Below are 27177 nucleotides of genomic sequence, written 5' to 3'. Positions count from 1 at the left end.
TCAGCCCGGGTGTGCTGTATTATAGTATGTGACGCCAGAGGAGTAATATTACAGGGACTCCTCAGAGTTTTACAGAGGGTGGGACAAAATGGGGGGGCAAACATTAAGGAGGGAATAAATTAGGGACAAATTTTGAGTATTAAAAGGAATAGATTAGTCAAAATTAACCATTTATGATTCAGATAGAGCATGCAATTTTAAGCAACTTTCTAATTTGCTCCTATTATCATTTTTTCTTGTCTCTTGGTATCATTATTTGAATGTAAACTTAGGAGCCGGCCCATTTTTGGTTTAGCACCTGGGTAGTGCTTGCTGATTGGTGGCTAAATGTAGCCACCAATCAGCAAGCACTACCCAGGTGCTGAACCAAAAATGGGTCAGCTCCTAAGCTTACATTCTTGCTTTTTTAAAATAAAGAAACCAAGAGAACAAAGAGAAATTGATAATAGGAGCAAATTAGAAAGTTGCCTGAAATTGCATGCTCTATCTGAATCCTGAAAGTTTAATTTTGACTAGACTATCCCTTTAAGATAAGGTGTATACAAACATATGCACGTACGTACAAGTAAAGAAAAAAAAGAAAGGAAATTAGTTTATTTTAAAAAGAAAGAAACAGTCACTCATAAAGAGGACATGAAACCCAAAAATTTTATTTCATGATTATGATAGAATATTAAAAAAAAAAAAACTTTACTTCTAACTTAATTTTCTTGATGTACTTTGATGAAAAGAATACCTAGGTAGGCTCAGAAGCAGTACTGCATTACTGAGAGTTAGCTCCCGATTGGTGGTTACCATATATGCCTCTTGTTATTGGCTCATCCGATGTGTTCCGCTGGCTCACAGTAGTGCATTGCTGCCTCTTTAGCAAAAGATACCAAGAGAAAGAAGCAAATTTTATAATAGAAGAAATGGGAAAGCCGTTTTAAAAAATTGTATGCGCTAAATAATTCAAGAAAGAATAATTCTGGCTTTCATATCCTTTTAAATAGATATTAAAGGGATAAGAAAATCAAAATTAAACTTGCGTGATTCAGATAGAGCATGCTATTTTAAGATCTTTTAAATTCACCTCTATTTTCAAATGTATTTTTTTTCTTGGTATCCTTTGCTGTTCAGCTAGCTCCCAGTAGTGCATTTCTGCTCCTTCGACATTTGCTAATAGAAGGAAACTTTTTTTATTGTATGCTTTTATCTAAATCATGAAAACTAGGGTTTCATTGGTTTCATGCCCCTTTAAACACAATGTATTTACAGGACATTTAATTGTCTTGCTATAGATGAACGCCAAACCTAAACATTTTTTAAAACAAACATCTTGTTTGCTGCAATTGTATTTCACTACCCAAAATTCCCTCATTACTTGTCTTATTTGAAGAAGCCAATCTAGTTTTGAGTCTGCAGGCAGCAAGGCTAACCACAGTCATTATGTTAGTATAAATTGTTTTGCAGTTGTTATCAGCTAACCAGCCACTTAACGACCAGAGATATACCCTGTATGTCACTGGTCTTTCTATGGGGCTTGATTTTTTAATAGTGCTGTCTCAAGGCCAGCAGGAGGGAGGAAGGTCATAATACCGAGGTTTTGCGGCTAGTGGCTAGACCCGCGCTATTATGAGCTGACAAACCCTTAACAACCAGCAATGTACAGGGTATGTCATGGTCATTAAGGGTTAAAGAAAGGTGTGTAGCAGAGTTAACCCTGGATAGCACTTGCGTATTGGTGGCTACATTTAGCCACCAATAAGCAAGCATAACTCAGGTTCTGAAACAAAAACGGGCCAGCTCCTACGCTTTACATTCCTGCTTTTTAAATAAAGATAGCAAGAGAACGAAGAAAAACTGATAATAGGAGCAAATTAGAAAGTTGCTTAAAAATTACATGCTCTATCTGAATCATTAAAGAAAAAAATTGGGTTTAATATCCCTTTAAGGCAGAAGGGATGGTGTCCTCTGCAGATTAGTGGCACTTCTCTTTGGTAGAGTGTATTTGATCTGGTGCAACTCCAGTATAAAATAAGCATCCCAACAACTTAATGTTTACTGCACCATATTTAATTGTAGGTTTTTCACACATGGTACTGCCGTCTCCTCACATGACCTCTGCTATTGCACACATACTATCACATTTTGGTTCATCAGCAAAACAGCACATTTTTCCAGTCTCCCACTGTGAAATCTGTGTGTTGTTTGGCCCATGCTAAACATTTAGACCTTTTTTTTCTAAGAATTGGTTTAGAGACCGCTACTCTCTCCTAATTAAATTGTAGGTGCAGATGTTGTTCTGTTCTCTATAAGTTTGATGGTGTGGTCATTTTAGGTCTGCCTGGTCTTGCTTAGGATGAAAATGATTTGGTGTATTATCATGCATAGGCATTCCGTTGGGGGAGGAGTCACGCAGTCAAGCTGCATGCCGGTGTTGTGAGAGGACGCCGTCTTCATCATCTCCCCGCTCTCCGCCACTTGTCCTGGAAGTTTCCCCAGGCGTTCGAGTGTGGCGCTCAGCTGGGTCGACCAGCACGAGAGGTGGAAGTCAGAACAAGCCGACTGGCCACTTCTGCTTGGCAGTTGCGTTTTTTTTACTCTCCTACAAGTGTTCTTTTACAACAGTAATCTGGCAGGAGGATTTTACTGTCCTAGAGATCTGGTGGTGGTCCCGGACACTCAGCCCGTAGACGCTACCTGGTGAGCAACAGAGGCTATTTTCTACCACACGGAACACTGACTCGGCTGAATTAGCCAGTAATTGGACGATTACTTCTGCGGCTTAAGTATATCTGGGTGTCCTGAAGAAGCTGCCCACATCAGAGATCTGGTGCCGGAGTCTTTCGTTCACATTCAGATGCTCCCGGGTGAGTCGTGCTGAGAACGGAACTGGCTGGATTGGAGTGTATTTCATCAGCAGCTGTGATCCGATGACCCGGTGTTGGTGCCGGTGGCTCTGCTCCGCTCTTGAGTATCTTGTGGTGAGCAGCTGAAGCAAATTGATCCTGCTGTATCAAGATTAGCCCGATCGTAGTAGCCTGTGCCCGACTGGTTACGCCTGCTGATTTGTTGGCCTGAATATTTGGGGAAAGCTCGTAGTGGAAAGCCGGTGCTGGGCCTGATCATTCACCCTCAGATGCTCCCTGGTGAGCGGTAGAGAAAGGTAAAGCCCATACTTACCTGGAAGAATTCCGGTATCTCTATCAAAGGCAAGTGGAACAGGCACAAGGCTGTCAATCGGAAGCAGGGAGGACGCTATCCTGATTAAGGTAGTCATGTATCTTAATTTCATGCTCTATGGCCGATAACTGGTGCCGACCCGGGATATAGCGCTGACACATTAATTGGTGTCGCATCTGAAAATTCAATAAAAGTGTTTTTTTTTAACATACTAACCCTGGAGCCAATCCTACAGTGAGATCCTATTTCTGCAAGACGGTCTGCAGTATGTTAACTTTTTGTGATAATCATTGTTGGTGTGCTGGTAGTCTTTGTAGGACTTGCTGAGGCAATTTTTGTGTACACTCCAGCCTCAGTGGTAACGAGGCGTGAGATTAGTGTGGGGAAAGAAAGATAACACAATAATACAACAGTGAACTGCCATACTGATCTTCTGTGCCTTTCCAAGTTGGGATGCCCTTACCCAAAAGGGGAAAAAAATAAATAAAGTATATATATATATATATATATATATATATATATATATATATATATATATATATATATATATATATATATATATACACACATAGCTAATACATATTACATATTTTGAAATTTATTATGCTTGCTATAGTTGTTATTGAAATTGATGAAAAATTGTTTCTCTCTGCTGTATATTTCTGCTGCTGCAGAGATACTTAGTTTGCTTGATTTTGACACTTCAAATTATATTCCTTCCTGCCTGGATAGTAATGAGCCAGCTACTTATGTTTGGTGGTTGAAAGTCTGTTACCAACTATAAGGCAATACATTTATCTCATAGCAGGAAAACAATTATTACATTGTGGTTACAATTGTAAGTCAGACAGGCATATCCAGAATTTAATAGTGTTATTAAAACTAAGAAATGTGCTGAATTGATGCTCAAATAATAGTTTGTTAGCAGAGATTGTTATATCAAAACCTCGGTTGAAGTGAGGTATATACATTTTAGGTCAGGAGTTAATCTTACTGGGGAATCACTATCCCTATGGGATTGCTGAGGTTCAAGTGTGTTTCCTTAGTCAAATAATCCACTCAGGAGTTAAATAAGCCAGTGCAGGTAGCTGGGTTAACCCCGGACAATTGGTGGCGTAGCGTTCTGTGGAGGAATCTTTTCTCTTTAATTCAATTTTTTCTTTTTTTCTCTTTTCTCACTTTCTCTCTAAGGGTTTTTCTGTTGTGCTATAAGAGAAAACGCGTGTGCCCCTCTAGGGAGTCTACTACCAAAAATATACTTATAAATTGACTACTGCGATTCTTCCGTTATTACGGCCTAATTCACTTAGTTTTAAGGTATACACGTGAGTACCTCACATTCGTTTTTTTCATATTTCACTCCTTTGTCAGTGGATGCACTCTGAATAAAATTGTTTTCTTATTCACTATTTTTTTTTTTTTTTTTTCTCTGTTTATTGTGCACGGTTGGTTCACCCTGATTTTCCATTCACTTCTTTATGAATAAATACCTATCACAAGGGAAATCTTCCTCCCCCAGAATGCCGAGCAAAGTTAAAGATAAAAGAGTTAAAGTTCCGGAGACTAATATTGAGGATGCAACAGAGCCATTGTCCAATACTGTTGAGGCTCACGCCTTGATAACTCAACTGTCTGATCTATTTTCACCACAATTTGACATGATTAAAAAATAATTGGGTTCAATCTCTGCTGAAATTACCTCTCTTTCAGCGGAGGTAAGACAATTTTCTAATCGAATGCAGGAAGCTGAGAGTAGGATTTCTGATTTAGAGGACCAGGTCAGCACCCAAGGTAATATTATCTCTCGTCAGGATTCGAAAATTAATAATTTGCAGGGACGGTTGGACGACCTGGAGGACAGGGCGAGAAGAAACAATATTAGAATTGTGGGTCTCCCGGAATCTCCGGACTTTGAAGACCTGTTGCATTTTACTTCCATGGTATTGCCGCAGAGACTGGGAGTCCCACAATCAATGCTTCCCATTACGATTGAGAGAGCACATAGAATTGGTCAAAAAAAATCTCCAGAGTTAGCACAGGGTAGATGCAGGATGTGTATATGTAAGGTATTGAATTTTCAAGATAAAATAGAAGTAATGAAATTATACAAAAAATTGAAGGATCCTCTAATGTTTGGTAATAACAAAGTCCTGTTGTTTCAGGACTTTTCAGTGAAAACCTTGCAGAGAAGGCGGACGATGGCTCCCCTCTGTACTCAGATTATTAATAAAGGTATTCAGGCGCGAATGATTTATCCCGCTAAAATAATAGTTGAGTATGGAGGATCTCGTCTGACCTTCTCTGAGGTTGAGGAAGTTAAAGAATTTCTTAGAGATAAATAAAACGGATATGTGTTAGCGCTAACATGATAAAAGTATTTTTAAGAATACAAGAGTTAGTTATAACTCAGATGTATTTACTGATTCTGTATAGGGTCGATGTTAAAATTGATGGGCTAAATGTCAAAAGTGAAGATTGTTTTTTTATGCTATGTAAGATAAGGATGCTGTCCGTCTGTTCAGTTATTTTTTTTTATACTTTTCTTTTTTCCCCTCCCTCCCCCCCCCCCTTTCCTCGACTTTTTCAGGTCTTGAGATAAGAAAACTGCATTAACTAATGGAACTTAGGATAACTTCATGGAATGTGGGGGGGATTTCTTCACCTTCCAAACGCAAACTTATTATTAAACTCTTAGCAAGGAAAAAGTCAGACATCTCCTTCCTCCAAGAAACTCACTTGGATAAACAGGAAGCTAACAAGCTTAAGATTAAATGGGTAGGGGAGGTGATAACCTCCTCAGCTAAAGGTAGGAAATGCGGAGTAGTAATCTTGATAAATAAATTTCTTGATTATAATATTATTCAGGCCGAGATAAATCCAGAAGCTAGATTTATTATTCTCCATATCTACATAAATAAAACTAAATTTACTTTGTGTAATATATATGGTCCCAATAAATTCAATGGAGAGTTTTGGGATAAAATCAAGATTAAGTTAATGAAAGAGTTTGTGTCATATTACACTAAATTATATACTAAGCAGGATATACTAGAACATAACAAGCAAGCATTCTGGCGCGATGTCACTATTCCCACCATAACACAGGAACAGTTGGCTACGCTCAATGCCCCCATCCAAGCACAAGAAATCGTGAATACCATAAAAAGCATCAAACTAGGGAAAGCGGCGGGGCCTGATGGTCTCCCCGCAGAGTATTACAAAATCCTATGTCCCGAAATAGCGCCTACTTTGGCGAGGCTGTTTTCTGAGTATTTAGCGGGGAAGTCTGTACCAGACTCTAGATTTACTGATGCCAATATATGCGTCATCCCCAAACCAGATAGAGATTCGACTTTACCATCGTCTTATAGGCCGATTTCTCTCTTAAATGGAGACTATAAGTTGATGACTAAAATTCTCGCAAATCGGTTGGCAGAAGTTATGCCCCTGTTGGTCCATCCAGACCAGACGGGCTTTGTCAGACACCGTTCCTCAGTTATTAACCTACGCAAGGCACTGGCAGTTATTGCGCACTACCACCAAGCCCAAAATAACAAGACTGATGTCCCACTACTAGATGCCTGCTTCCTCTCTGTCGACGCCGAAAAGGCATTCGATAGGGTGGAGTGGGATCATCTATATACTACTCTTACGAATTTTGTTATCACAGGCCACTTCTTAGATGTTATACGCAGACTATATGATGCACCCTCGGCATCCATCATTATTAATGGTGGTCTTTCCCCTTCCTTTAGGCTAGAAAGGGGCACAAGACAAGGTTGCCCAATGTCCCCACTCCTATTCGACCTTGCCATTGAGCCACTGGCATGCTATATCTGTCAACATTGCGCCGGACTCAGACTCCATACACAATGTTTGCATATCTCGCTATTCGCTGATGACCTCTTACTATACATTAGCAATCCTGATCTTAATGTTCCTCCAATACTGGAGATAATGTCAAAGTTTGGTACCTTTACTGGATACAAAATAAACGAGGACAAATCTGAGGTCACTTGGCTTCAAAATCAGAAGGGTGCATCACTGCAGAACACGAGCCTAAAAATCACGGATGGGTCCTTTAAGTACCTAGGGATTCACTTACATGTGGACCCCAAACGTATTTATCACCTCAATATCCCAAAAGTCATAGTCGGTGCACAGGACACCATCCGAGGTTGGAGGGGTCTTCCCCTCTCCCTCCATGGGAGAATCCACTTATTGAAAATGGTAATTTTACCAAAAATCTTGTACCCCTTGCAAATGCTCCCTCTTCTGCTTCACAACAGAGACATACAGGCTATCTCTTCTACTTTTGCCTCTTTTGTGTGGAATCAAAAAAAGCATAGGACTATCCATGCCATTGGAGGCGGGGGGCCTTCGGTTCCCAAACATTCAGTGGTACAATTGGGCAACGCTAACTAAGCTAGTTTTTGGCTGGCTGACTGGATCTGATTACTTTAGCCATGCTGTGGAGACGGACTGTGCATCACCGCTGAATTTAGCCTACCTCCCACACTCTACCTTGCCTTCTCTGCCCCATCACATCTCTCAGAACATATTGTTTAGAGACCCGCTGAGGGCATGGCACAAATTATGTCGATTCTGGAACATGGATCATAAAGTGACCAAATACCTACCAATACAGGGAAACCCTAGGTTCATACAGTTTTTAAAAAAAAAAAAAAAAATCAAGATTAAGTTGTTCCCATATGTTAAAGAGAATCTAATAATTGGAGGGGATTTTAATATGACATTATATCCGGAATTGGACAGGTTGTCAACTAAAAATTTATCGGAGAATAAGAAGTTCAAAATATTTTTTGAGATTCTGTCAGAAATTACAGGTCCATGATGTGTGGCGGGGATTAAACCCGGATGTACACAAGTTTCACCTGTGAATCTAAAGCGCACAGAACTTTTTCTCGGATAGATCTCTTTCTGGTTGCCGTTTCACTGTCAAGTGGCAAATTGGAGGCTGAAATAGGAGACATCATGATCTCCGACCATGCGATAATTTCGGTATGTTTGTCCGTGCAAAATAGAATGGATGATAAGAGTTCCAGATTTTTTTATCCTAGGTTTCTCTCTAATGAGCCTAGATTTAAGTCTTGGTTAAAGGAAAAATGGAACGAGTACTCTAGGTATAATGCAGCATACCTTCATAAAATTGAAACCTTTTGGGAAGCAGGCAAAGCAGTCTTAAGGGGTGAAATAAAGGGATTTTTGTATGCAAGGAACAAGAAAATCTGCGCTAGAGAGGTTCAGTTAACTAATCAAGTAAGAAATGCTTTTAGGAACTATCTTTGTTTACGCTCTAGGACTAATTGGAATACTTATGTGAATGCTAAGAAAGAGAGAGATGCTGTTTTATTACAAAAACATCAGGAAGAAGAGGTGAAAATCAATTTGCGGTTCAAGAGTATTCATGGTAGTTCAGCTAAGAGTCTGGCGAGATTAGTTAAAGCCAGGAAAAATAAGAATCTTATTCCTGTGATACAGCATATGGGCAGATGCACTTCTGACACGGAAGAAATCGCAGGTATCTTTCTTGATTTTTATAGACAATTATATTCGGAAGGGGATTTTAATCGAGATAATGAATCAAACTTTTGGTCCTCGATTCTGGTCCCCAAAATGCAATTAGAAGATCTGGAAAAGTTGAATGCCCCTATCACGGTTGAAGAAATCAGTGGTGCGATATCACGGGTTAAATTAAATAAAGCAGCAGGACCTGATCGACTACCATCCGAATTTTATAAAACTTTATCTGAACCGCTCATTCCAATATTAGAAAAACTGTTTAACAGCTATTTTATATCGGATAATATTCCCTCTTCACTATTCTCAGCTGCTAATATCTCTTTGATCCTTAAAAAAGGAAAAAATCCAGAGGATCCGGCCTCATACAGGCCTATCTCAGTTCTCAATGCGGACTATAAAATTCTCATGTCTATTATATCTCACAGACTGGTTCTATGTCTGGAAAAACTTATTCATCCGGACCAGGTGGGCTTTATGCCAGCCTGGTCCTCCTCCAAGAATATTAGGAAATTAACAACTTTAGTTGATTTTATCTGGAACTCAAAACAGCTTAAGGAGAGAGCTGATTTGGACAACATAGCGGTTCTTACTTTAGATGCAGTCAAAGCTTTTGACTGCATCTCCTGGAAACACCTGTTCTCATCTCTGTCCAAATTCGGCTTCATTGGTAATTTCTCCAATTTTGTGCAAAAAGTATATCAAAAACCTGTTTCGTATTTATTAATCAATGGTAAGACTTCCTCTGGGATTCTTTTACAAAGAGGAACAATACAGGGCTGCCCGCTTACACCTCTTCTCTTTAATATTGTATTGGAACCTCTGGCTATTAAGCTCCGACAAATTCTCCCCGGGATACCGTTGGGTGGTCAAAAGCTGAAAATATTACTATATGCTGATGATATCCTTCTTTTTCTTAATAAAGCGACTGATACAATTCCGTATGTGATAAATCAATTTAGTACATTCGCAGGGTATAAAATCAATATGGAGAAGAGCAAATTGATGTGGCTAGGGACTTCGACTAGAAATCAACCTCTTACTATCTTTCATAAAGTGGATGCTGTTCGGTATCTCGGGTTGGAGATTAATAGAAACCCGAAACTGTGGTATCAGGCCAACTTTGAAGGATTATTTCAGAAAATCCAGGAAGACCTTAAGATATGGGCAGCATTTCCGCTATCTCTCTCGGCATCAGTCAATCTGATTAAAACAATAATCTTTCCAAAAATTCTTTACTATCTTCAAAATTTACCCCTTTTAATTATCAATAAGGATCTGAGGAAGTTGGCAGCCTGTTTTTCACAATTTATCTGGAAATCTAAAAAAAACCCACGTCTCTCTCTTAACAGGCTTGCGCAAAAATATACTAGTGCGGGTTTAGCCCTGCCGAGTATAAGACTCTATAACTATAAAACATAAAACATTTTTGATTGGCTCTCTCGATCCGAGTTTTTTTACTACCCTTGATATTGAATCATATATGGTTAAACCATGGTCGCTGAAAGCCCTCATTCATTGTGCTCCTCAGTCCCTCCCACCGGAGGTATCTTCACTTGTCACATTTAGGAATATAATTATAGCTTGGGATAGGCTTTGTAAACTGATTAAAATTGATGCTTCCTTTTCTGAATACTTACCCATTAGAGGGAATCCATTATTCTCTCCTGGTTTAGATCAGAAATGTTTTTATAACTGGCAGGTTAAGGGACTAGAATATGTACACCAATTAGTTAATGACGATTTACAGATGCTCCCATGGGAAACCATTAGGGAGCAGTTCTCTCTTTCTAGGTTGCAGCGGTTCGCTTATTTTCAGGTTCGGCATTTTGTTAATGCCCAGAAATGGTATACAGATGGGAGGTCTGACTGGGCAGAGATTAAGATCTGTATCAGAAAATTCATTCTTGGCGATTCTTCTATCTCTTTGATCTACGACATTATGTTGAGGAAACAAGGTATGCTGGAGGAGGATAAACTAATCAATTCTTGGCGTCCTCATTATTTCTATAGACTTCGAGAAGGTTAGCAATAGTCTTGTGAGAGTCGCCAAACTTACGGTGCCGGTAAGTTGGAAAGAATCTCATCTAAAACTATTAAATAACTCCTATCTATCTCCGGCCTGTTTGGCCAAGTTCTATCCTGATAAAAGTTTTCGATGCGAACACTGTGCGTACATTCGGGCTGATCTCCGCCACATGCTATGGACCTGTCCTATGGTATCTCAATTATGGCTGAATGTCCAATTTTGGTATAACCGAGTATTTGTATCATCTATTGCACTAGCGTTTGAGGATATAGTACTGCTTTTTGACGAAACAAGAAAAAGGGATAGAATAAGTATTCTTAATACAATTATACTTACAGTTAGATATAATATCTTTAAAAAGTGGATGGTGAAGAGCTCTCCCAGTTTGACTCAAGTCTTAAGAGATATACAAGCTCAGATTATTTTTGAGTCCTTTCATATACAGTTTGTTTCTGAAAGAAAAATTAGAGAATTTCTGGAAGGCTGGGCGCCGGTCATTAAGACATACCCAACTGGTCTCCAGAGACAGATCTTGAGACCTTTTGTAGCCTCAGTAAGCTTTGCAGAATTGGTCATACATAGGGTTTTTCCCAGATACTTGGATTAGAAATAGAAATATGATAGAATAATCCCGGTTGTGTGATGATAATCAAAAGCGTGGTTGACCCTCCATGGTTCTGGGAAGAGAGGGGGGGGTTCGGTTTGCCTTTTTTTTTTTTTTTTTTTTTATTTATGTAAATAGTGTGGAAAAAGTAGCCACTTTTATCTAGTCCCTTCTAGACATAGTAATAGTACTATTCTTCCAGGAATATGTAAATGTCGTTTATTGCTGATGTACTATTGATTTATGTTGGTCATGTGAGACCCTTTTTTTTTCCCATTGAGACGATGAATATGTTGATTGCATGTTATTTTATATTTTGTTTTCTTAATAGCTTGATTGTTTTTTGTTTTTTTATTCCCTTGTTAAGTGGCTAAGATCAATAAAAATATTTAAAAAAAAAAAAAAAAAAAAAAAAAAAGGATGAAAATGATTTAGCTCCAGAAAAATGTTAAAATAGTTTACTACTTTTTAATAAATTATCAAATAAAATCAATTGAAGATGGCCAACTGATTTGTTTTTTGATCTATATAACATACATAATGATGACTATTCCCATAGCCACTGGCTCCTAGAATTTTACCCCTGGCTCCTAACATTTAAGGATATTTTCCGATATACAAATACCACTGTCTGGCTTCTAAATATTCTTCCTTGCTCCTAAATTTTAAACAGATTTGTTGACCAATGCCATAGCCCATCAGTTACAGTCTTGGTCAGTGCATGCTTGGAATTATAGTTTTAAGATAAGAATGTTATATCCAAAAAATAAATAAAATGCTACAATAATAAAAAAATAAAAAAATAACCACTTTTATTTTTATTTTTTATAGTGCTGTGATGACTGTATAGAAAGATTTGTTTTACATACAGATTGCTCATTAAAATGTGTGTTTTGGTGGGAGGTGTTTTTTGTTGTAAATATTACAAAAAAATTGTTTTGTAGAATAAAAAATGAATATGTTGTAAACTACATATTATAGGCTTTTGCTATCTTGTTTTACTATTATACAAAGGAAGGACCCAGGTGCTGCTTACTTTCATTTGCAGGCCAGGTGAATATATAACACTAAAAGGCAGAGGCGAGGGCAATGTAGATTTTCACACAGTGATGGACCTTGGTGTGTTTTTCATGAAAACTTTGCACCTAAGTAGCTATGGCAGAACATACGGCGGATCTGTTTGTATGCGGCCTGGGGAACTTACTTTTTCACTACAAATCAGTGCATAACTCAGACTGAATTTATAGCGCAAATAAATTATTATCGTATTGGGTGCCCATTACATTTTTTAGAGTAAAAATAAAAATGTATATCTTCAATATTTGAACAGCTAATATAATTCTCTAATATAATTTTCAGGCTAGTTTTTGCAGTCAACACATTTTGTTTAGGTGTTTTAATGTCCCTTTAAATGTCCCCAGCCTGCACTGACAGACTAATGAGGGGACTGATGAAATATAAATTTGTTGCTGAGGATAGAGGTTACTTGAGGACATAGGAAGACACTTACACAATTTAAAGGGACAGTCTACACCTCAGTCATCTTAAAGTCTTACCTTAGATTAAGCTGCAAATAGCAACTGCACCCTTTCTATATCATACAGCTGGAATGGTAACAAAGTTATTTTAAAAAGAATATTGTTTCTGGTCACTTTGAAATGGCTACCAAACTCCGCCCACTGATGATTTCATGATCAGAGCTGAATCTGGGCACTCTGCTGTATCCAACAAGTGAGGCTTTTGTGATTGGATGCCATATGCAGGTAGGATCATGATGTCATCAGTTGGCAGGCATTTCAAAATGGTCAGAAACGTTATTCTTTTTAAAATAACTTTTTTACCATTCCTGCTGCATGATATAGAAAGGGTGGATGGGGCTATTTGCAACTTAATCTAAAAGGTAAGACTTTAAGATGGCTAAGATGTAGACTTTCCCTTTCATTTTACCTCCTTTTAATAAAGTGAAAACACTCCAGAGGTTGGCAAATTTATTACAAATATAGTAGGCAGAAAATATATATATATATTGTTTTTCAGATTATCACTCCAAAGGTTCTCCCTATCCTGTTAAAGGCATATTTAACTCAAAAAAGAATTCCCCCAAAATAAAACTATGCATTGTGAAGCATCTTCATTGCACTTTCACTAATAAATTTGCTTGCTTTTCCTGTAATTTGAATCTGACATTAGTAGTCTTTCCACTGCCCACAGAGAAATTGGACAGTGTTCAGTGGAATTCATAAACCCAGACAATATGCTGTATATTGACTGTTTTTGTTTATCTGTGCCGAAACTAATGTATTATTGTGTCTAACTGGCCACAGCAAATGGAATTGGATAAAAAATACACAAGAGGCTTTTAAAGGGGTTATGTTACTGGTCTGCAAAACAATGCAAATCACATGCCAACCCAAGCCTCCTCTAGAGCCGTCCAATGTCATCTGTGGATTGTCCTAACTCCACCTATAACACTATGACTACTGGTCATGAGATGTTAAGAACTCAGCACATGTGGTGGCTACATATTACTGTGTTTGTATATAGAAAATAAACAAATAGAATTATAGGGGGGGGGGAAGCAAAAATTCTAAAAGCCTTGGCTTCCTGGGTCCTTGGATTTATTAAAGGTACACTAAACGCCTTCTAAATTACTAGATTGTTTCTACAGTCTTACAATACATTAACACAGTGGATGAGTTTGAAAATGTATTGAATGCTTTTCAATAGCCAAACTCCACCACCACTTGCCTTATTTGGAGGAACCAATCAGGATTCAATACTACAGTAGATAGTAATTTTGTTAGCAAATATTCATTGTTTGCCAATTCGTTATCTGATATTCTCAGCTGCAGCCAATTAGGAAGAGATATATGGCAGGGTTCGGTTTGTGAAGTCTGACATGAGCTTTTTGAGGAGCAAAATAAATAATAAACTATACTACAATATTTTAAAAATAAATAAAAAAAATAAAAAAAAATACAAACATACATAATTACTGGGTTTACTGCCCCTTTAAATAAGGGCTTACACAGAGTGCAATCTGGCATAGCGAGACTCCAATCACATTTAAAAGGGACAAAAACCAAATTTTTTTCTTCTTTCACAAGTCAGACAGAACATATAATTTTAAACATTTTAATTTACTTCTATTATCCAATTTACTTCATTTTTTTTGTATCCTCTGTTGAAGGAACAACAATGCACTACTGGGATGTAGCTGAACACACTGGGTGAGTGAATGACAAAAAGGCACACATGTGCAGCCACCAATCAGCAGTTTGCTCCCTGTAGTGCACTGCTGCGTGTGAACCTACCTAGGTATGCCTTTCAACAAAGGATACCAAGAGTACAAAGCAAATTAGATAGAAGTAAATTGAAAAGTTGTTTAAAATTTTGTGCTCTATTTGAATTATGAAATGTAATTTTGCCTTTAAAGTCCCTTTAATGCTTTGATTTTATGACAGCTCATTAGTGATATACTAAGACGTTCCTATCAGCTATATTGTAACTCTGAATAAGTGTGGTTAGTCTTTGCAGTTAGACATCTTCTTTATTCATCCAAGATAAGAAGGATGAGCACATAAACATAAAATGCTCCTCTGACGTGATTGAAGCGGATGTGTCACACACACATATATGACAAACAACCATCTGTGTCACTAGAGAAAGATATTCTAGACATCTAGTGACATAATTTACCTCTGGGTGGTATAAAGAGCAAGACCCTGATCCATTTTTATTTATTTATTTTATTTTCTACCATGAATTAGTGTCATTTAGTAGCCCTACTGATGCAACCAGCGCTACAGAATTAGCCGTGCTTTACAAATATACTGTAGATTATAAATAATATTAATTTGCTTGGCAAAAGGAGAGCATAGTTGCCAACAGTCCCTGATTTCCAGGGACAGTCCCTTGATTTTGTTGTATGTCCCTGGATTTTTAAATTACTAATGGAATATTATTATTATTGAATGGTTCACATATTATTTGTCTGCCTAATATTGATGCTGTGTTGTAAAAATAACCATATGCCCAGAATGTGTTCCAGAGACTGGGTAGGTGTAAGAGCTTGGTGCTGTAATCTGTATAATAAACTATGGATAAGTCTAAATTATACTATAACTATCAAATGGGTGTGCTTTGATTGCAAAACTGAGTGGGCGGAGCAGTTGAACAGTAGGTTGTCAATACTCCAGTAACCCGCTTGCTTGCTCTGCTGCAAAGTGTCCCTGGAATTTTTTTTAAATATTGGCAACTATGGGAGAGAGAGTGTGGGGAATTGATAGAAGATGCAAGGAAGCACAGTGCCACCCTCTACTAGATAGATTTAATTAGAAAGACCCCTCCCCTTCATTTTTTATAAAGGGATTTTTTTGGAGGGGTTACTTATTCCCCTGTGTACAGTTTCTTGAATGGGGTTAATCAAAGATTTGTATTTGGATGTTTGAATACAGTTATCAATGCTCTATGACTTCCTGGAAGGAATGAATCACTGCTCTTTATGTAGATGCTTTTAAAGGTAATCACTGCTTTTTATGCAGTTGCCCAAAAGAGGTTAAAGGGACATGAAAACCAAAATGTATTTTCATGTTTCAGATAGAGCACGCTATCGTAAACAACTTTTTAATTTTCTTTGTTCTTTTTGTATCTTTTGTTGAAAAGCAAGGAGGTAAGCTCAGGAGCGTGCTCGTGTCTAGAGCACTATATGGCAGCAGTTTTGCAAGATTGTTAACACGCACCTCATCTAGAGTGACCATATTGCTGCTTTAAAAAGGGACACATATGAAAAATACGTATGTCAGGGTTCTTATAAAAAAACATTTCTTTAAACAGCCCTGAAAACAGCCCTGACATATGTATTTTTCATATGTGTCCCTTTTTAAAGCGGCAATATGGTCACCCTAACCTCATCCCGCAAGTAACCCTGATCATAGGAAAAGTGTTGGTTATTAAAATGCTTTCTGAGAATAAGGTAATTTATATTAAAATACTGTCAGACGTGAGGAAACTCCAGAACAGTGCAAATCTAGTACCTTAAAAAGGAACATAAACACATTTTCTCTCATGATTCAGCTAGAACAATTTTAAACAACTTTCAAATTTACTTCTGTTGTCCAACTTTCTTCATTCTTTTGGTATTCTTTGTTGACTGAATAACAATGGAATTGGATACTTATTTACAATAACCTGCTCATGAAAAAAAAAAAAAAAAAAAAAAAAAAAAGGGGATTTTATGTCCCTTTAATATATATGTCATACTTTTGCTTCATCTGCAGTCACTGGAAAACCAAGAAAGAATTTCCAATTATAAACTTAAATGGACAGTCTTGTCTAAATCAAACTTTCATGATTCAGATCGGGCATGCTATTTTAAACAACTTTCCAATTTACTCATCAAATTTGCTTTACTCTCTTGGTATTCTTTGTTGAAAGCTAAACCTAGGTAGCATCATATGCTAATGTCTAAGCCCTTTTATTTTAGTGCATTTTGACAGGTTTTCACAGCTAGACAGCACTAGTTAATGGGTGCCATATAGATAGATAACATTGTACTCACTCCAATCGAGTTATTTATGAGTCAGCACTGATTGGCTAAAATGAAAGTGTCAAAAGATCTGAAATAAGGGGGCAGTCTGCAGAGGCTTAGATACAAGGTAATCACAGAGGTAAAAAGTATATTAATATAACTGTGTTAGTTATGCAAAACTGGGGAATCTATTTTTTTAAACAATAAAATTATTCTGGACTAGACAAAAAATAAATAGGTAAGTTAGGATCAGTACAGTAATAGTTACATGCTCTACATTTAACCCTTTGAGTCCTAAGCACTTTCCCACCTGGGTGCTAAGCTTTTTTAATTTTTTTGTTAAGTATAAATAAAGTTGCGCGGTGACGTCATCACGTCATTGCATGTGATGTCACCGCGCATAACATGAAGCCTCGACGATGTCTGTCACTATGCAGGCCTGATCGCCGGGGTAGGAGTGGGTGGGAGCCCCCAGATCTCCCTCAATGTGGGAGAGTACTAGCGACGGCTCTGAGCCGTCATTAGCACCAGAGTGGGAAACTCTGCGACGGCTCTGAGCCGTCGTTAGCGCTCAAAGGGTTAAAGGGACATGAAACCCAAAAAAATAATTTCATGATTCAGTTAGAGAATACAGTTTTAAACAACTTTCTAATTTACTTCTATTATCAAATTTGCTTCATTCTCTTGGCATCATTTGTTGAATGAGCAACAATGCACTACTGGTTCTAAATGAACACATGGGTGAGCCAATGACAATCAGTATATTTCTGCAGCCACCAATCAGCAGCTAGAACCTAGGTTATTTGCTGCTCCTGAGCTTTCCTAGATAAACCTTTCAGCAAAGATAACAAGAAAAGGGAGCAAATTAAACCATAGAAGCATATTTGAAAGTTGTATAAAATAGTATTCTCTATCTGAATCATGAAATAAAAAAAAAATTGGGTTTTGTGTCCCTTTAAGTCCCATAAAGGAGTTAAACAAACAGGAAAAGTCCAGCTCAGGGGACACAAGCACTAAAGCAGCAGAGAGTAGAAAATCTCTTGTTAGCCAATCAGGAGTGACAGTTGCATGTACCAATCAATCAGCAGCTGTGTTCTGTTATGTTCTGCCAATCACCAGCTGTAGTCAATGAGCAGGACAGGAGTTGTGGCCACCTGGTTTGAGCATCCACTAGAAATCCCCAAAGTACGGATTTTTTATTTTAACGATTTCAAGTGACCATAAAACCTATAGCACATACTGTTAGTTCTGTGTTTTTATGGGGCCACAATAACTAGAGCAGATGTGTAACAGGGACATATTACACCAAAATTGTTATTTTAATAAAAAAACAAAAAAACATACAAACACGTTAACCCCTTAATGACCACAGCACTTTTCCATTTTCTGTCCGTTTGGGACCAAGGCTATTTTTACATTTTTGAGGTGTTTGTGTTTAGCTGTAATTTTCCTCTTACTCATTTACTGTACCCACACATATTATATACCGTTTTTCCTCGCCATTAAATGGACTTTCTAAAGATACCATTATTTTCATCATATCTTATAATTTACTATAAAAAAAATTATAAAATATGAGGAAAAAATGGAAAAAAAACACACTTTTTCTAACTTTGACCCCCAAAATCTGTTACACATCTACAACCACAAAAAAACACCCATGCTAAATAGTTTCTAAATTTTGTCCTGAATTTAGAAATACCCAATGTTAACATGTTCTTTGCTTTTTTTGTAAACTATAGGGCCATAAATACAAGTAGCACTTTGCTATTTCCAAACCATTTCTTTTCAAAATTAGCGCTAGTTACATTAGAACACTGATATCTTTCAGGAATCTCTGAATATCCATTGACATGTATATATTTTTTTTTAGTAGACAACCCAAAGTATTGATCTAGGCCCATTTTGGTATATTTCATGCCACCATTTCACCGCCAAATGCAATCAAATACAAAAAAATCGTTCACTTTTCACAAATTTTTTCACAAACTTTTGGTTTCTAACTTAAATTATTTACAAACAGCTTGTGCAATTATGGCATAAATTGTTGTAAATTCTTATCTGGGATCCCCTTTGTTCAGAAATAGCAGACATATATGACTTTGGCGTTGCTTTTTGGCAATTAGAAGGCCGCTAAATGCCACTGCGCACCACACGTGTATTATGCCCAGCAGTGAAGGGGTTAATTAGGGAGCATGTAGGGAGCTTTTTGGGATAGTTTTAGCTTTAGTGTAGTAGACAACCCCAAGTATTGATCTAGGCCAATTTTGGTATATTTTATGCCACCATTTCACCGCCAAATGCGATCAAATTAAAAAAAAAGTTAAATTTTTCTCAATTTTAGGTTTCTCACTGAAATTATTTACAAACAGCTTGTGCAATTATGGCACAAATGGTTGTAAATGCTTCTCTGGGATCCCCTTTGTTCAGAAATAGCAGACATATATGGCTTTGGCATTGCTTTTTGGTAATTAGAAGGCCTCTAAATGCCGCTGCGCATCACACGTGTATTATGGCTAGCAGTGAAGGGGTTAATTATGTAGCTTGTAGGGAGCTTGCAGGGTTAATTTTATCTTTAGTGTAGAGCTCAGCCTCCCACCTGAAACATCAGACCCCCTGATCCCTCCCAAACAGCTCTCTTCCCTCCCCCACCCCACAATTGTCCCCGCCATCTTAAGTACTGGCAGAAACTCTGCCAGTACTAAAATAAAAGGTATTTGGCCATTTAAAAAAAAAAAAAAAAAAAAAAGCATATTTACATATGCTGATGTGTATGATCCCCCCTTAGACCCCAACCTCACTGATCCCCCACCTAACAGCTCTCTAACCCTTCCCCTCTGCCTTAATGGGCGCCATCTTGGGTACTGGCAGCTGTCTGCCAGTACCCAGTTTTGCAAAAAAAGTGCCATTTTATTAAAAAAAAAGCAATTTTCTGTAGTGTAGCTTTCCCCCCCACCAAGACCAACCCCCCACCCCTTCCAGATCCCTGAGATTATATTTTTTAAAGTTTAAACTTCATTTTTTTTTAATACTTTTTACTAAATTTTTCTGTAGTGTAGCGGTTCCCACCCGCTCCCGCCCCGTGCACGCGCGCGCTCCCGTGCGCGCCCCCGTGGGTCCCGCCCCCGATCCCGCCCCCCTCCACTCCATACACAACATCGATGGCCGCCCACCCGCCTCCCACGTAAGCTCCCACCCACCAACGATACCGGCCATCGATGTCCGGTGCAGAGAGGGCCACAGAGTGGCTCTCTCTGCATCGGATGGCCAAGGGGGGTTATTGCAGGATGCCTCCATATCGAGGCATCACTGCAATAACCGGAAAGCAGCTGGAAGCGAGCAGGATCGCTTCCAGCTGCTTTCCAGACCAAGGACGTACGCCACACGTCCTCGGTCATTAAGTGTATTTTTTTAGAGGACGTGTGGCGTACGTCCTTGGTCGTTAAGGGGTTAACTACCCATTCATCAGCTTTGCACAACCAACATTGCAATATTAATATGCTTTATAACATATAAACCTGTAAATTTCTGCCTGTTTCTAAGCCACTACAGACAACCTCTTATCACATGCTTTTTTATTAGCTTTTAACAACAAGAGACTGCCAATTTATGTAGTGCCATAAAGATAACATTGTGCTCACACCAATGGAGCTGTGCAGAACACTGCACTAATTGGCTAAAATGCAAGTCAATAGATAATAAATAAATAGCCATGTGATAATGGGGCTGTCAGAAGAGGCTTAGATACAAGGTAGTCATAGAGATTAAAAGTATATTAAAGTAACCATGTTGGCTGTGCAAAACTGTGGACTGGGTAATAAAGGCATTATCTATCTTTTTAAACAAAACATTTTTTTAGTGTAGGCCAGTGTTTTTCAACCAGTGTGCCGTGGCACACTAGTGTGCCGTGGGAGATCCTCAGGTGTGCCGCGGCAGACTGACAACAGTGTGACATATTTTTTAAATGTTGCTTGTTTTCTATTCTGGGCCGTTTTTTTATTTTGAGTGATATGATGATTGAGGGTAACTGCTCAGCGGCCGCTCGCCTTCCCGACCCATTTTCACACTTGGAAGGAACCCCCACCCACCACAACACGTTGTGTGCATGTATGTATGTATGTATGCGTGTGTGTATATGCATGTGTGTATGTATGCTTGTGTATATATCATTATGATTGTTTGTGAATTAATGACAATATGTCATGTATAGTTTGTAGGAGGCATGGCATGACAGCACAGTACAGTCGTTTTCGGGTAACACTACCCTTCATCAGCATAAAGTAAAGTGAAAATACATCAAACATTATATAGGCAAACAAAATCAAATTACAATCAAGCACACTCCAACCTGTGTAATATTCAAGTGGCGCCAAAGTGATTACCTGGAACGCAAACATGCGTTCCACCATCTCGTGCTACCGGAAGCGCAATTATATATATCCTGTAATAGGCTACAATGTGTGATTTTGTAAAATTTTGGGATGGTGGTGTGCCGCAGGATATTTTAATGTAAAAAAGTGTGCCATCGCAAAAAAAGGTTGAAAATCACTGGTGTAGACTAAACCTTTAAGACAGACAGACAGACAGACAGACAGACAATCTCCCCCCCCCCCCCAACACACACACACATTTGCATACACTAGAAATAAAAATGTGTTCTGCTACAGAGACTTGTGCAGAAGATTGTGCACTCTCAACACTCTGGTTAACGATCAGTGATTCAGGCAAGAAATGACTTGCCAACTGAAAACACACATATGGAGGAGTGAACAGATTTTGTTGTTAACAGGCAGCAGGGGAGGTACTAAACACAACAACTGGAGGTGACTAAAATGAAAGCGATCAAGGATGTGGGGGTATTGATAGGGGCTCATCATCTGCTACCTATTTCTAACTATTTGTCTTAAAGGGACAGTAAATGGCTTGTGATTACAAGACATTCTGTTGTGTTGCTATAGTATAGAATAACATATTCAAGTCTTAACATTTTAAAACTAAATTCACATCTGCAATTATATTTCAATAGCCAAAGCCCACCCACATTTTTAGTATACAACAAGGCTAGCCACGGTCATAAAGTTAGTATAAAATGTTTTATTTTGCAGTTTGAGATCCGGTAAATCCAATTAGGGACATATATGTAGCAAAGTTAGCCTTGAGAATTCAGTAGCGAGCATTTCAAGTTTTGAGAATTTGAAATTGCTCAATCTTCATATATTATGCTTTTAGGTTATTTTATTATACTGTAGTATACACAGTCTCATGAGAATGTTATCCTCCATGTCTATCTTAAAAACCGTTGTTCTGCCAAGGTGATAGACGACACGTGCAAATAGATAATTGCTGCCTAATGATTTCACCTGCGTACACAGCAAGAATTAAAATATAGGTTTACAGATATTCCTGCCAAAAATAAATACATTAAGCAATAAAAGGCAGATCATTCGCTAAGGTAGCTGAGCGCAGGTTTTTTTCCCTGAACTTCCTGGTGAGAGGAGCCGAATCAGGGCTAGACTAATCCTGGAAGACAGAATTACTTGGTTTCTAAAACTGTTATGGCTCCTAACAGTTTGGATTAATGTACAATAATCTATTTATATATATATATCGCTCTGGAAAAAAATAAGACACCACTGCCAAAACTATCAGTTTCTCTGGTTTTACTATTTATAGGTATACGTTTGAGTAAAATTAACTTTTTTGTTTTATTCTATAAAACTACTAACAGCATTTCTACCAAATTCCAAATACAAATATCATCATTTAGAGCATTTATATTCAGAAAATGAGAACTGCTCCAAATAACAAAAAATATGCAGTTTTCAGACCTTAATGGGACACTGAACCCAATTTTTTTCTTTTGTGATTCAGATAGAGCATGGAATTTTAAGCAACTTTCTAATTTACTCCTATTATCAATTTGTCTTCATTCACTTGCTATCTTTATTTGAAAAAGAAGGCATCTAAGTTTTTTTTTTTTTTTTTGGTTCAGAACTCTGGACAGCACTTTTTTTATTGGTGGATGAATTTATCCACCAATCAGCAAGAATAACTCCAAAACTGGGCACCAAAAATGGGCCGGCATCTAAACTTACATTCTTGCATTTCAAATAAAGATACCAAGAGAATAAAGAAAATTTGATAATAGGAGTAAATTAGAACGTTGCTTAAAATTGCATGCTCTGTCTGAATCACGAAAGAAAAAAATTTGGGTTTAGTGTCCCTTTAAATAATGCAAATAAAAAAAAGTTAATATTCGTTTTAAACAACCCAAAACTAATGTTTTAACTTAGCAAGAGTTCAGAAATCAATATTTGGTGGAATAACCCTGATTTTCAATCACAGATTTCACGCATCTTGGCACGCTCTCCACCAGTCTTTTACATTGCCGTTGGGTGACTTTATGCCACTCCTGGTGCAAAAATTCAAGCCGCTCGGCTTTGTTTTATGGCTTGTGACCATCATCTTCCTCTTGATCACATTCCAGAGATTTTAATGGGGTTCAGGTCTGGAGATTGGGCTGGCCATGACAGGGTCTTGTCTCGTGGTTCTCCATCCACACCTTGATTGACTTGGCAGTGTCGCATGGAGCATTGTTCTGCTGGGAAAAAAAAAAAACAATACTCCAATTTGGGGAACATTGTAAGAGCAGAAGGAAGCAAGTTTTCTTCCAGGATAACCTTGTACATGGCAAAAAGATAAATCTGCATGATTCCAGCCTTGCTGAAGCACCTCCAGATCATCACTGATCCTCCACCAAATTTCACAGTGGGTGCGAGACATTGTGGCTTGTTTGCATCTCAAGGTCTACGACTAATCATTAGCCAACCAGTTGCTGGGCGAAGCTGAATGTTGGACTCATCAGAAAAGATGACCTTATTCCAGTCCCCTACGGTACAATCCTTATGTTCTTTTGCAAACCTCGGCATGGCTCTTCTTTGTTTCTCATTGATGAACGGCTGTTTTCTAGCTTTGCACGACTTGAGCACTGCCCATAGGAGCCTGTTTCGAACCATCCCTGCCTTGCACTCATCTCAGCTGCCATGCTTTTTGTAGGTCACTTGATGTCATCATATGGTTGAGTGCCATTCTAATGAGTTGACAGTCATCCTGGGCAGTGGAGAGATGTTTTTGCCCTCTGCCAGTCTATAGCTTTGATGTCCCCAGTATCTGCTGCTTGGCCTTATTCTTATGAACTGCCATCTTTGAAATTTTAAAGATAGAAGCAACCTGATGCTCACAGTATCCCTCTGTCAGTAAAGCCAGAACTGAGCCCTTCTTTTCCTCACTCAAAATATTTCTTTTCAACTCTTTTGGCATCATGGTCAATAGTTATTTTTTTATTGGAAAATATTTTGAGGTACTACTAGCACTGTTTATTCCATCCAGCTGGTCCTATTGCAAGAGGATAGTAAAGACCACAGTAGTGTATAGATCAGGGTTCTTCAACCCCCCTCCAAGACCCAGTGCAATGATACCATATACCTTTGTAACCATATTTTTATGCTTGGTCTGAAAATTTCTGAAGCAATATACAAGTGTTGTAAAAAGGTAACACACACACATTATATATATATATATATATATATATATATATATATATATATATATATATATATATATATATATATATATATATATATATATACACACATAATTTTTATTTTTTTTTCATTTTTAAATAATTTATAAATAAAAATATGGCACACAAGAAAATTTCTAGGAGCTCTAACAATCCCTGTACAATGTAGCTATGTGCACCATACCATGATGGCCCCTCAATATTCTGGCTGGCTCCTACAATTGAGATCATATTGCCAGTCACCGCATTACCATATTACTGACCAATTACAACTATGCATTGCAAAATTAAATACATTTAAAAAAATGGCTCAATGAAAACTAGATTTAAAAAAAAAAAAAAAAAACTTGTTTGCTACCTTTATTTTAAATGGCCCACATTGGCACTAAAGTAATACATTATGGATGATGCTGCATAATGAAGTTGGGCACTTTTATATACACTACACTTGTCTCTTGCAGATCCTGCTTAGAGAGCACTGTACTTGGAAATGTGCCAGTTTATTGAGTGCACATTAGTAGAGGGAGGACTGGCTATAGCATAGGCAATTATAGATAGCATACTAATGCAAAGACATTCTCCCATTTGTCTGCTGTATAACAACATAATTACTCTCAGTCAAAACACTATATTTTCAATACATTCGAGATTTAATTTTTTTCAGTCTTTGCACTGTAAAACAGTAGCTAAACAGAGTACACTTTTCTGTGACTGAAACCATCACATAACTCCAGAGCTGAACAGATTTAGATTTAAAAAAAAAAAAAAAAAAAAAGTGTGACAAAATGACCTGAAGCTTGTTAATATAGACAGTAAATCTCACTAAAGGTGCCAGGTAATGAGGAAATAAACCTTCATATCAACACTAGGGCAAGATAAAGTAAAGTAGGCTGTAGCTGTCAGCTTCCTTTTAACCCTTTGTCTGCCGAACAGCTGTAGTACACAGTGAAGCAATTCATTGTAATTTACTCTGGCAACCAAAGGGGACAGTTAAAAGTAAACAAACACGTATCATGTATTTTTATTATTAACAATATAAATAATCCTTAATTCAATGCAGGAATTAACACAAATCACAATTTAAATGGTTAGGATACAAGAATGAAAGCTTTTGTTAGCACACACTAAATGTGCCAACTCTATACCTTGTTAAAGCCCCACACTTTGTTACATGAAATAGCATCTTTATAAAGTTATTAGGAGATAAAACAAACATGTTTTGAAAAATATTTTAGCTCTTTCAATTTGCAACATTGTATCACTGTGTTTTGCTCTTTGGGTGTAACATGTCTACAAATATTTCAGAGGTATCACTAAAAATAATAATAATTATAAAGTTATGTATTACATTCTCACAGATATAAAAATATACTTATAGGCTGCACATGATTTTAAAAAACACAGTCCCACAAATGATCAGAATATCTTACCAGCAGTCTCCACAGTCCCTAGGCCATTCAGGTAGAGGATGGGGAGCAGATGGGGTTCAGTCTTCTCAAGGGCTACCCTCAAATCTTGAAAGTGGTCCTTCTCCTTCACCAGCAACATCTTGAGCAAGAGGTCCACTTTGTCCTGGTTAGCAGAGCAACTGTTGTCCAGCTCTAGTCTGTCCCTGGTACTGAGAGTCCCAGACTCTTCCAGGAGGTTGAGCAGCCCATCTACATCAGTGATGGATTCCACCAGGTTTTGGTGACACTGCTGCAACAGCTCCCTGTGTTTGGGCTCCATCCTGGGACTGAAGGAAAGAGACTTCCTCCCTTCACTCCTGCACTTCCCTCCAAGTGTGTGACTGTGCTGTGGAGTCCTCTCTTTCTCCTCCTGAGTTACAGGCCCAGCAGGAGCCTCCAGCTTCCAGGAGCTGAATACAAGCTTGTCCTCTTGCCCCCTCTGCCTTCACACAGCCCAGCCAGCCTGCACACCGCAGCCATATTACCCAGCTGGGGAGGGCTGCAACCCTTCATGCTGTGCCTCACCTCAAAACCTTCTGTGTTTTTTTATTATCCTCCTCTCCCTCCAAAGTCTCTCCAGTCAGCAACGGCAAATAGGAAAAAAAGGATTCTGCCCCCTCTCCCTCCTCCTTCCAGCAAAGGCACAAGATCTGTTTCCTGCTACATGTCTGCTAAACTGCTCTCTTTTCTCTGCTATCTGCCCTAAAGGCTTCTCTTCCTCTCCTTTTTTTTCAGTTTGTTGCTTCCAAACTCTGTAATCTTTGCTTTTCCCACTGCCAGAAACAATGTGTCTCTTTAAGTGTGGGATTTTTTTTTTTTCTTCCTCTTCTGTCTCCTCCTCTCTCCCTGTGTCTCTATAGCTCCCACCTCTTTTTTTTTTCTCTTTTCTCAGTCCCTCCCTCTTCTCTATCTCTTTGGATATTTGCTCTGTCAGTTTTATATTTATGTATTAACCTTCTGTCTTTTTATAGCTCAGAGTACACAGAATAATGAAAACAAAAGTAAACAAAGCCAACTATATGGACAATTAACCTAAATTTAACCCCATTGCTTCCAGGTTGTTTTTTTATGCAAACCATGCCAAAACACTGTAAATTTGCTGCCAAGTTGAAACCTAAGACATGAAAGGGTGGATGAGTCACAGACTATCCCCCAGCAGGGGTGTCAGAAGTTGTAAGCAGGAAATTAAACATGTTTGGGATAGATGTTTAGCTATAATGAATAAATTATAAATCTTGGGATCAAAAAGAAAATAGTTTAAAGGTATCCAAAACATTG

The 27177-nt window shown here is 38.1% G+C and overlaps 1 protein-coding gene across 1 annotated transcript in view; it reads right to left on the bottom strand.

Moving 5' to 3' along the window:
- Positions 1–26724, bottom strand: part of DLG5 (discs large MAGUK scaffold protein 5) — a 143099-nt gene extending 116375 nt beyond the window's left edge. The window contains exon 1 of the mRNA XM_053692123.1: positions 25882–26724. Coding sequence (XP_053548098.1) covers positions 25882–26179 — 298 coding nt within the window. The 5' untranslated portion in view covers positions 26180–26724. The remainder of the gene's footprint in view (positions 1–25881) is intronic.
- Positions 26725–27177: the final 453 nt, after the last annotated feature.

This window comes from Bombina bombina, chromosome 9 (assembly GCF_027579735.1).
Source record: "Bombina bombina isolate aBomBom1 chromosome 9, aBomBom1.pri, whole genome shotgun sequence".
NCBI lineage: Eukaryota > Metazoa > Chordata > Amphibia > Anura > Bombinatoridae > Bombina > Bombina bombina.
The sequence above is the reverse complement of the archived record's forward strand: the minus strand, read 5'-3'. Positions and strand labels throughout refer to the sequence as shown.